At 48.1% G+C, this 11,569-nt stretch overlaps 1 protein-coding gene across 1 annotated transcript; it reads left to right on the forward strand.

Annotated features, from left to right (window-relative positions):
* Positions 1-269: 269 nt before the first annotated feature.
* LOC123116964 (uncharacterized) lies at positions 270-1,479 on the forward strand. The gene has a single exon (XM_044537827.1). The coding sequence runs from the start codon at positions 582-584 to the stop codon at positions 954-956; it is 375 nt and encodes a 124-aa protein (XP_044393762.1). The 5' UTR covers positions 270-581; the 3' UTR covers positions 957-1,479.
* The last annotated feature ends 10,090 nt before the right edge of the window (positions 1,480-11,569 follow it).

The raw sequence follows: 11,569 nt of genomic DNA on the forward strand, positions 1-11,569 counted from the left end.
TGATCAATTATACTGTATGTATCATCGAAGTCACGAAATGGTAATCAAAGATGGTCTATTCGAAGACTAAAGCGCGCGGAGATTTGCTCATAGTCCTCAGACATATTAAATTGGACGACACGCAGAGCTGGACGAAATGTTCTTGTCGATCATGTTCCCTTCTCGTCAGGGCAAATTAAACCAGGCGAGGAACAAGTAGTAGTGCACTAGCATACGTAGTACCTGATGGAAATAGGAGTAGCTAAGTGTAAACGGGCTCAAAAAACACAGGCAACACGGCATACACCTGGTGGATGTGTCACCCAAGAATGCTACACCCGCTCGGTGAGCGGGGGTACGTGCGTGACTCCATGTGACAAAACAAACTGTTCGTCGCTCGGGTCGCGGTCGCCACACAGCGAGAGCCAGGGTGCCCTGGGCCTCCCAAACGATGTATAAATGGACCTACCGTTGCACACACAACACAAAGCACAGCACGAAAAGCACAAGCGAACCTGATTCTTCTTCTTCCAGATCAACCAGTCCAAGAAAAAGAGCCCGCCGTGGTTTTCTAGCTAATAATTCAACTTCCTGAGCTAGACATGGAGGCGGTGGAGTTGTCGGCGGTGGTGAGCTGCGAGTGCTGCGGCCTGGGGGAGGAGTGCACCGGCGAGTACATAGTCCGCGTGAGGGCCTACTTCGGGGGCCGGTGGCTGTGCGGGCTGTGCTCCGAGTCCGTCAAGTACGAGGCCGGCCGCAGCAAGCGCGCGGCGGCGATGGGCGTGGAGGAGGCCGTGCGGGCGCACATGGCCTTCTGCCGCATGCTCAGGCGCGGCGGACCCGCGGAGCGCGTCGCCGAGGGCATGTGCCAGATGCTTAGGCGGCGCACCGCGTGCGGGAAGTGCCAGGTGGCCATGCCATCGTCCTCGTCGCGGACGACGCCGGCGCCGGTGGCGCCGCTGTCGATCGGTTTCTGAATCTCTCATCGAGCCTTTGTCCAAGAGGACGCACGCACGGGCCGGCGGCGACCGCCCGCCTGCGTTGATGTCTGGCTCTTTATTTTCATAAGTGAATGCTTCGGCGTACGTCTTCCTCCTCGCCTCAGAGCGCAAGCTAGCTACCTACATAGTACTCCGGAAACTACGCACAAGTGTTGGAGTTCATTTCTATGTGTAAGTTTCGGTCGATCGATCCGATGAAACTTAGGCCGCGTTCGGACTCCCTCCGCTCCGCGGCTCCACGCCGGAGCGGAGTGGCTTGCTAGGTATAATACGCAGAGCTGCTAAAAGGGCGCTCCGCCGGCTCCGCTCCGCGGAGAGCAGCCGAACAGGCCCTTAATTACCGTACGAGGTTTAATTTGTGTATATACGAAGTTAAATCAAGTTCGATTAATCATCTCCCGAGGATCTTGATGAAGAAACCTATCGGCCGGCTTCTGCCGAGCTATTCTTGGCAGTCAATTATATATTAATCCATCGGTGCGATCGATCTGCTTCCAAATTCTTTCTTCTCCCCTATTGGTGGTGATGAGAATGATCTTGCTTGCTCTTGTTGATCGGGACGGTTTCTTTGCGCACCTCAGTTTTCTACCACGACGAGGCCATGGGCCTGTCGCCTTCCTCGTCTGTACGTTGTTTGCCGTATCTACCCTCTCAACACACGTGCACAAACATGAGGCCATCTTCAACAGGCGCACAAAAATTCCGCGCCCTAAAATAATTTTAGCGCGTCATTTTAGCACTTTTAGCGTGCCGGACCCAACATATCTAGTTTACCAGATGCCCAAACACGTGCGCCCAAAAAACACGCAGTGTAAATTATGAAGCGTGTGTAATCCGGCGCTTAAATTTGCAGCATGGGATAGCGTTTTTCAGCATGCACCTAACCATTTTTGTGTGCATACTATTTTACAGTTTCTGCTGGAGCTGTCCGGCACCCAAAAAATCTGAATTTTAGCGCGCGGAGTAATTTTTGGGCGCCTGTTGGATATGCTCTGAGAGGGTGATAGTGGCGCTCACCAGTGGAGAATTTTGCGTAGATAATGAAAGAAAGCTTCTCCCATGGAGAACGTGAGTCACCCGGAGATTTGTGTCCACTACAAGTTTATCTCATAGACGTACGTCCTAAATACAAAGGGAATCGTTCGGGTTCGGCGCACCGGCCGAACGCTCGGCCGGTCGCTTTCCCAGCTAAGCTCACGGGGCCACACACAGCTTTATCTCCCCATCCATCATTTTTACTTTGAGAAAGCTTATCCATCCTCTGCACTTCTCTTTCCTCATGCGTCGCATCTCTCCTCCCAAAATTCTAATCCGCCATGAAATCCATCCGTCCCTCTTTTTTCTTTGACTCCACGCCAGCGAGCTAGCCACTCCACTTAGCCAGGGCCGCCCCTTGAACCTTCCTCTTAGTCTATCCCCCCACGATTCATGGCCACAGACGGCGGCGCTCTTCCCGTGCTGGAACCGTCGACGCGCCGTGCCGGAATCTCTACGGGTGGAACCGGTGAAGTAAATTGCTGGAACCGGCTACTTCATTTGCTACAAGAGAGGATTCAAGACCTTGCAGCCATGGTGGTGGAGGTATTTTTGGCTGCAACCCGCGAGCTGATTTGCTGGAACCGGCTACTGGATTTGCTGGATCCGGCGAAGTCTTTGTTGTGACCGGCGATGGCGACACATGTCTTTTTGTTGTAACCACTATACTATTTTCTTGTCATCGGTGATTTGTTTTGCTACAACCCTTTCATTTTTTGCTACATTCATTCACCCATGGCGGTGTTAGTCCATGGCGGCGATGGCTTTCTTCTTTGATGGGATCGGCAAGCAATTTTTGATACAACCGACAAGCAATTTTGCTTCAACCAACATCTTTTTTTGCTGGAACCTTTGGATTTTTTTGCTGGAGCCTATGTTTTTGGAGAGATGCAAAGCAATTTTTGATACAACCGGAAAAATTGTCAACAGTTTATTTGCTGGAACCAGCAATTCCAAAGCTGCAACAACCGAAGCTTTTTTAGAGTCGTGACAGGTCACCGCGGCCAACTGCGACGGCCACCGCGGCGAGGCGCGCCGCAAGGTCGTCGGGGCTGCTCGAACGGCGGTCGGTGGGAGGGGGGAGGGCGGCGACCTGGTTAGCGAACTGGGGCGGCGACCAGTGCTCCAACCGGCGAGCGGCGACGGCGAGCGGCGACGGCGAGGCATGCGGTTGCGACAGCGCGGCGGTTAGTGCAAACCGGCGGTGCTTCGTGGTCGCGCATCCATGGCGGCCCTGGCGCTTCTCTCTGTGTGTGTTGGAGAAGAGGATAAGGTAAGAAAAAGGTAGAAGAGAAGATGCGATCGGACGGCCTCGCGCGGCTAGATCGGGCGGCTGGAGGTGGACCGGCCGAAACTTTCGGCCGGCGCACCAGCGCCCAGTGCTGGCCAAATACAAAAGCTGTGGCATGCATCTTAGCTTGACACTTGTTGGCTACCAAGCTAACTGCTTTTCTGAGAGATCCCAATCTAAGTATATTTAGAGCATTTCTAACCGACCGCCTATACTCTTCTTAGTGAAGTAAATTTGGCTTTTTACTCCACTAAATTTGGCCTAGCCGATCCCCTCTACGGCTTAGTGGAGTAAATATTTTATTCGATCCCTAAAAATCTGAGTATGTTTACTCCATCCTTACGCGGCTGAGTAAAATCGGCGCCTCTTCTCCCCCCACACCACCACAGGCGCGTCCCCGCCCCTCTGATGGCCGGACGTGGTGGCCACCGATCCGCATTTTGTCAATTTGAAAAAGTTATTATTATTTTAAACAAAAGCATTTGCAACATTTTATGAAAACAAGAACATTTTCTGAAATTGCAAACATTTTTTAAAAAGTCACGTTTTTTAAATTGCGAACATTTTTTGAAGGCAAGAACACTTTTCTAAATTGCAGAACAATTTTTGAACATGAACTTAGTTTAAAAAAGATAAAATGACATTGAAAAGGAAAAAAAGAAATAGAAAACAAAAAAAAGAAAAAGAAACAGAAGCAAACAGAAAAACTAGTAAAAGAAACAGAAAAACGGTTCAGAGAACCTTCTAGAAGGTTCCCAAAACCGTCTGGCTAGTTGCGACTGTACGCACAAAAACTGGGCCGGGCCAACGCGTCGTTGCTCGGTCGCTCGCCTCTGCGAAGCGCCGGCAGTTTGACGCAAAGAGCATCAAATAGGATTTTCCCTTGGTTTGGGGCTAAATGGTGGCTACCCAAGCAAAACCAAAACTAGACAAATATTTGTCAATTTTCCTTGACGACGTAGAAGAATGGCAGGCAACCAAATAGTAGCTAAAGTTTGGCATCGGACAAAGCAGCCACTTGTAATCCACTCATTGTTCTCAAATAGATTAATTTTTGTTGCGGGTAAACTTCTGATCCATTCATCTTCAATTATGGTAGTAAAACGAACACTGGAAATAATAAAATTTACGTCAGATCCGTAGACCACCTAGCGAAGACTACAAGCACTGAAGTGAGCCGAAGGCACGCCGCTGCCATCGTCCCTTCCTCGCCGGAGTCGGGCAAACTTTGTTGTAATAGACAGTCGAGAAGTCGTCATGCTAATGCCCCATGGAACCAACGCACCAGAACAATATCCGCTGCTGATAAAGAGTGTAAAGTAATATTTTTTAAACACACACTATTCTTTGGTTAGTCATATTTTTTGAAAAGGAGCATTTTAATTAGGTATTAGTACAAAAAGCAGGTTAATAATGGATTGCACAAAATAGTTTTTTTATTTTACTAAAACTATTGCTAAAACTAGACTAGATCTTTCTTACATGTATGAATTCTCTTAATATACATGCATATATATTTTTAGTTGGTGAAACATATTTCAAAAAATAAACTTGATGTGCTGTTTAGATACTCTATCATAGAATTATTTTGTCATCGGTGAAAAATGAAAAATCATTCTGTTTTACTTTATATAGTATAATCATAGATAAATATATGTGCTAGTTAGGCATATGTTAAAACAAACCAATTTATTTTATTTAACATATGTTAAACAGGGCATGTATTGTAAGCCAAGTTCACCCCCATCACATGCGTATAGGTGTGTCCTACTGCGTTTTTTTCACCAGAGGATTGGAGGAATGTTGAGATGCAATTGGTGATTTTTTTTGAGCCCGATGCAATTGGTGATTGGAGGAATATTAAGATGCAAAAGGATAAACTATAGATCATGTCATCGTAGATAAGAAAGCCTTTTATTTTAGCGAGGGTTATATCCATAATATTTTTTTCATTTTAATTGATCCAAAATACTTTATTTAATTGAGAAATGTGAAAAGTAAGTATGGTTTGATAAAAACATTGAGTGTTTACTTTTTTCTCATAAGATGGATGTCAAGTTTCCAACCACTTTTATTGCTCAACAATAGGAATTCCACATGGTTACGCCGGACATCAAGTTGGGGACCTTAGAGAAACTCATGGATGTAGTACTTTTTTTTTTTTGCGGGGATCATGGATGTAGTACTGTAGATATGATAACATAAACACTTGCCAAGATTTGTGCAAAAAATCTGATCCTTTGTGTACCTTGAAAAACAAGAGACGAAGTATATTCAGATATAGCAACGTTTTTTTTTTGCAGGACACGCATAGCAACTATAAATACTCTCCCTAGAAAGAACTGTAAATTCTCAGTGTTGTTCCTTTCTGTTAGGTTCACAAATGATCTTTTTTTTTGTATTCCTTGTTACCCTCACAAATGATCACATACTTGAAACATGTAACTTTGAACTCAGGAACTATATCTTGACAACAGTGTGTGCGCATACGTGGCCGCGGATCCTCGTCTATTCTTTTCTCAGTGAACTTTTTCCCTTTAAAGCTATTTAGGGCGCGTTTGGTTCATTAGCTAGCCTTACTTAGCTGGGGTAGATTTTCCTAGATGGCTTGCCCGCATGAGCGAGCCGAATTGGCTCTCCTCCGTGAGCAAGGTTTTGACAACGGTTACAGGCTTAATTGCCATCAAAAGCTAGATTTTTCTGTCCATACCAAACACCTGACCTTGCCTAGCGAGGCTCCATCTTATCTAATCAACACTTTAGCTCTAGATAAGTTTCACGTACACAGGAAGAAGATAGATAGCCAGCGTTACAGAATGGACGTAGACGCCTGCTCGAGCTCGACCATACGAACCGTGCGAGTGACGATAAGAGGCGAGAGGGGCGTCCCCTCCGTGGGCGGCCAATGGCGCGCCGGAGACACGGACGCATGGGAGCGGCGTCCACGGTCATGCGCCCGGCCGTGACACGGACGCGCTCTCCCACCCGCCGGTGCCTGCCGAGGTGGCGAGGAGAGGAGCATGTCGCTCCACGCCGCTCCCGGTGTGCTCCGAGCATGTCGATCACATGATCCAAAGGCTAGCCCGGACACGACACGACGCGACACGCATCGATCGATATCCAATCCCCCAGACGGCCAGACATGATGCATGCACGCACTCGGGACAGCGTTCGGATCCCCGTCTTACAGCACCTAAAGCCCCGTCGATGGCTCGGCTCGGCTCGGCTGATACACAAAGCGGCACGATCGGTAAAAGTGGGACGGCCGATCCTTGACCGACATGGGTGGCGGGACAGAAGTAGTAGAACCGATCGATCAACACGGATCGACGCGCCGCTTCTTGCCTCTTGCCTCAAGGCATCTACGCGATCTGTTGTCCGGTGAAGATGCGTGGCTAGACAAACCGAGAGTCCTTTTTTTAACACAGACGTCAGTGCTCATACATACGCGCATACACTTAACCGTATGAACGCACACGCACATCTTACCCCTATGAGCATTTTTGAGAGATTGAGCCGACATATAATCTTGAGATTTACGAAGTCATCATAGGCACTAGGACTTGAATTCTGATGGGCTGGAGATACCACTGTTCCACGCACCTGCAGGCTACTGCACAAGTATGTGGCTGTTTTAGCTTGCAAAGGAAACAAAAGTAGGGTGTATCTAGTTGGGGCCTGTCGATCATACAATGTCGTCGTGGAGGAGTACATGCATGTGCTGCGGATTATCATCAGAATTACCTCACAATTAGTTAGAAGATGATAATGCTTCGCGAGAAAGGCGGGGGTGACCTAAGAGTATCTATAGGCGGACTTGTAAATCCGGTCATCAAATGTCCGTGGACGCGTCCGAGTGCACTGACCGGTCGCAACTTAAATTTCCATTCTCATAACCGGACACTTCAGTTAGCAATACCTCAAATCCATAAAAATAATGCAACTACGTAAATGATGCATTACACACATCATCCAGCTACTACATCAGGATATGCCATTGGACTATCAAAATTTGGCAAGTTCTACCTACATGCAAGCTATGTAGAAGATCATCCACGGCTGTCCTTGCACTTCCCGGTACCCTTGCCGTCGTTCTCGTGGAAGTAGTGGTCGAAAATGCGGTATGGATCGAGCCGGATCTGCTCATCACTGAAGCTGTCCGACCCGTTGCTGTCGTCCTTCTCCTTCTTGGGGGGCAGTGCGGCCATGAGACGGACCACCCGATCAGCTCTCGAGCGAGGGCGCGCGTGTTCCTCCGCTGCTGCTTCTTTACAATGCGGGTGCAGAAGGCTTCCTCCTCTGCGGCAGCGTGCCCCGCCCATCAGCTGCCTTCGCCACCGCCATGTCGACAACGAGTTGGGCCTCGGCGACCCTCACCCTCCCCTTCCCATGGCGGGCACACCGGTCCCTGTAGGACTCATACTTCGGCGGACCGGTGATGGGGACAAGGTGATTCAAAGGATCTCGGGAGGACTGCGATGATCCAGTCCTAGAGGATCCGAGCGACCGATGCACCGACAAAATGAACACACGCCGAACAGATCCTGCCGTCAGTCGGGCACAGTCCTCCCGGGAGCGGTAGAGTACAATGTGGATGGCCAATGCCTCGTCCAACCCGCACGGTACGACACCCCAGTCAACAGATTCGAACTATTCGGAGTCAGATCCGCTGCCCGCCATGCCGGAGATGGCCGGATGGGATCTTGGGTGGCGGAGTGGAGTGAGGGGGGAGGTGGTAGAGTGAGGTAGATAGGGTTTCGTCCAGGAAGCGGATGGGGTCGAATATATGTGGGTCAGGTGGGAAAGCGTGGGCCGGGTTCACCGTGGCGGATGCACCCGGTCGCGCTTAGGCATCCCCATATCCGCCCAATATTTGGGTTGGATATGAGGGTTGCCGATCAGCCCAGGCGTTTGAGGCCGGTTTGAGGCACCCATTTGGATCAGTTTGTTTTGACCGATCAGTGACCGAGCCGTCCGCCCGAGCGTACGAGGTGGGTTTGAGGCGCCCGGTTGTAGATGCTCTAACCCTAGTCGCCACCCGTGATTTGATCCCTATCGTTGTCGTCACGCAAAGCCCAAGTGGCACCGGCAACTAGAGAGATGCTGTATGGAGGATCTGGTGGGTTGTTGCGGGACGGGGATAATGATTCATGGTCGGGTTGCGGCTGTTAGCATGTGATGCTCGACGGCGGTATTTGTGATCTAGCGCAGTGATCTTCAACGGCAACACGGTCTGGCTAGGCCACCGGAGAACAGGGAGTCGGTGTATGGTCCTGGGCGATGGCGAGACCGACATCAGACCCAGAACTATCATGCAACGTCACTGGTGACTTTTTAAGGTTTCTTATGGAGTCTTCGAGTTTGGTTTGGGGCGGCAAGGTGGTGGTGTTGTCCCCATATAGGAATAATGCTCTCCCTACTCTTTCCCTGTTCTGTTGGTGTGTTTACCACCGGCAGAGGGCATGTGGAGCCGTGTCTCCGGCAAGTCTTCCAGGATCTGGACGGTTCAGTTATCCGGTGGGTCGATTCATCTGGATATGGCCGACGTTCGTGGTCTTTAGAGTTTACATGACCTTATCGGCGTTTTCCTCTCTAGCATGGTGATTTGCTTTGCAGGTCACAGTCATCGGCTGTCTTTTGGTTGCATCGACAACTTCCTAGCTGCTGCTTCTACAAACTTCTAGGTTTAATAAGTTTGCTTCGTCGAGGTGTAGGCCTAGGCGACTTCGAGCCATGCTCACGGCGCGCCGCTAGTGGATGCAGGAGGAAGAAGAGTCCCCCGCTCCCAGAAATTTGAATGTTATTTTATCTTTTTGTATAGGTGTGTTTGTAAGGACTAGTGATACTTAATATATGACATGGAGCCCTTTCACAAAATAAAAGGTTAGAAGAGGATAATGACCCAATAAGGAAAAAAACCCTCTCCTTATAGGAGGAGTATCCTGATGGGGAACGAAGCATGAAAATCAAAAAAAATCCTATGAACACCCAAGATCTAATCTAGGAGATGCATAGCAACGAGAGGGGAGTGAGTCTACGTACCCTTGTAGACCGAAAGTGTTAGCGTACGTAACACGGTTGGTGTAGTCGTACTATTCGCGATCGAAACCGATCTTGTGCGGAACAGACGACACCTCTGAGATTAGAACACACTCATCTCAATGGCGTCCTCTCCTTGATCCAGCAAGTGTGGGAGAGGAGGTAGATTGGATCGGGGCCAGCCCAACGGCGAGGTGGTGTTGGTGTCAGCGAAATTCTGGCAGGGCTTTGTCAAGTGCGTACAGGAGAAACGTGACAGCTGTTGGGAGAGGCAATGGGCAAGGGCGAAGGGATGGCTATCCCCATGTGCCTCCCCCTTCTATATACAGGCTAGGGGCAGGGGAGGGCGTCCAGAACCCTTCTAGGGCCGTCCAAAAGGGAGAAATCCCTTTAAACTTGGAGATAACATCTTATCTATAGATTCAACCCTTTAAATTCTGAAATCATGTAAAGATGACCGAGACACCTCTTCGGTTAATAACTAATAGCGGGACCTGGATGCCTATATTGATTCCTAAATATTCCACGAAGATCTTTATCGGTTGAACCACAATGTCGGGGACTCAGTTAATCCTGTATACAATTCCCTTTGTCCAGCGATATGCTACTTGCCCAAGTTTCAATCATCGGTATCTCCATAACTAGTTAAATATCGTCATCGACAAGTCTCTTTACTCGTTCCTTAATACAAGATCCCGTGACTAAACTCATTAGTCACATGCTTGCAAGCTTCTTGTGATGTTGTATTAACGAGAGGGCCCAGAGACATCTCTTCGTCAAACGGAGTGACAAATCCTAGTCTTGATCCAGGCAGCCCAACAAATACTTCCAGAGGTACCTGTAGAGTATCTTTATGATCACCCAGTTACGAAGTGATTTTTGATAGAACACAAATTATTCATCTGGTATTCGGGAGTGGCATGATCTCATGGTCTAAGGAACAGATACTTGACATGAAGCTGTAGCAAATAAACTGAGCGATACGATCTGATGCTAAGCTTATGGTTGGGTCTAACCATCACATTATTCTCCTAATGATGTGATCAAATCATGTCTATGGTTAGGAAACCTTGACCATCCTTGATCAATGAGCTAGTCTAGTAGAGGCTCACTAGCTAGGGACACAGTGTTGTTTATATATATCCACACATGTATTTAAGTTTTCGATCAATACAATAATAAACATTTATCAACACATCCCTCCAAGTCTAGAAAGCAAGGGCTTTTCTTAACAACTGCCAGAGCAAAAAAGAGTGCAGTGACAAAATAATCGCTAACTGACTAAGTAATAGCACAAAAAGTGATATCATACTTCCAACATATATGGCCTATAAGCTTGGTCCTAAGTTTCTTTTTAAATTTGACCAAATTTATTGAAAAAACATCATTTTGAATAAGAAAATACAACATAAACATACTCCATATTTTTTTTAGAAAAGGAGGATGACCCCCGGCCTCTGCATCTGGGAGATGCATACGGCCACTGTATTGATTATTCTCAAGGACCTTACAAAGTATTACAACAATGTGCCTGAATCCACCATCTTGGCAACATATGCCGCTACTCCTATCCAAAATGATGAAGGGGTGCTAGCTGGGCCACTACCCAGACCACTCACCTAGGCCTAACATCAAAACCCGGAAGCCGAAACACATTTGGAAGCCCCAGCCGAGCCACATACCCGGTCTGGGGCACAATCCGGTCAGACGCACTCGTGTGTCGTCGCCGCCATCTTCCAATACTTCACCATAAACTCTTAGTCTCGGCTAGTGCAAACCGTGGCCCCTCCCAAGTAGACATCCTCAAAGTCCGAGGTAGATAGCTATCCCTGTTGCCTCAACCATAAACTCTTAGTCTCGACTAAGGTTGTCAGAATTGCAATCTGAATTGGATCGAAACCCTTCTGGTAGGATTGCAAATTGTTGGATCCTAACTAACAGAATCTTAGATCCTAGATCTATCAGAACCGTAGAATCGGTCCAACAAAATGTAGTTAAACATGTATAATCACAAAGACAAAATCATGATTCTAACAACCTTGGTATCGGCCAAGCTCCTCCTCATCTCCACCGCAATGCATACACAAAATCAATGGAGAGTGCATACACATAATAATCGGCTGATGAAGCCCAACAATGTATACCTAAGCCTCTATTCCAGGCAAGGTTTTTGCCATGAGGTTCAGCCACTTGTGTGAAAAAGACCTATGGTGAATTTCGCATG

The sequence above is a fragment of the Triticum aestivum genome, chromosome 5B (genome assembly GCF_018294505.1).
Source record: "Triticum aestivum cultivar Chinese Spring chromosome 5B, IWGSC CS RefSeq v2.1, whole genome shotgun sequence".
Classification (NCBI taxonomy): domain Eukaryota; kingdom Viridiplantae; phylum Streptophyta; class Magnoliopsida; order Poales; family Poaceae; genus Triticum; species Triticum aestivum.

Excerpts from the sequence above, each read along its gene's own strand:
- LOC123116964 (XM_044537827.1), top strand. The coding sequence starts at position 582 with ATGGAGGCGGTGGAGTTGTCGGCGGTGGTGAGCTGCGAGTGCTGCGGC.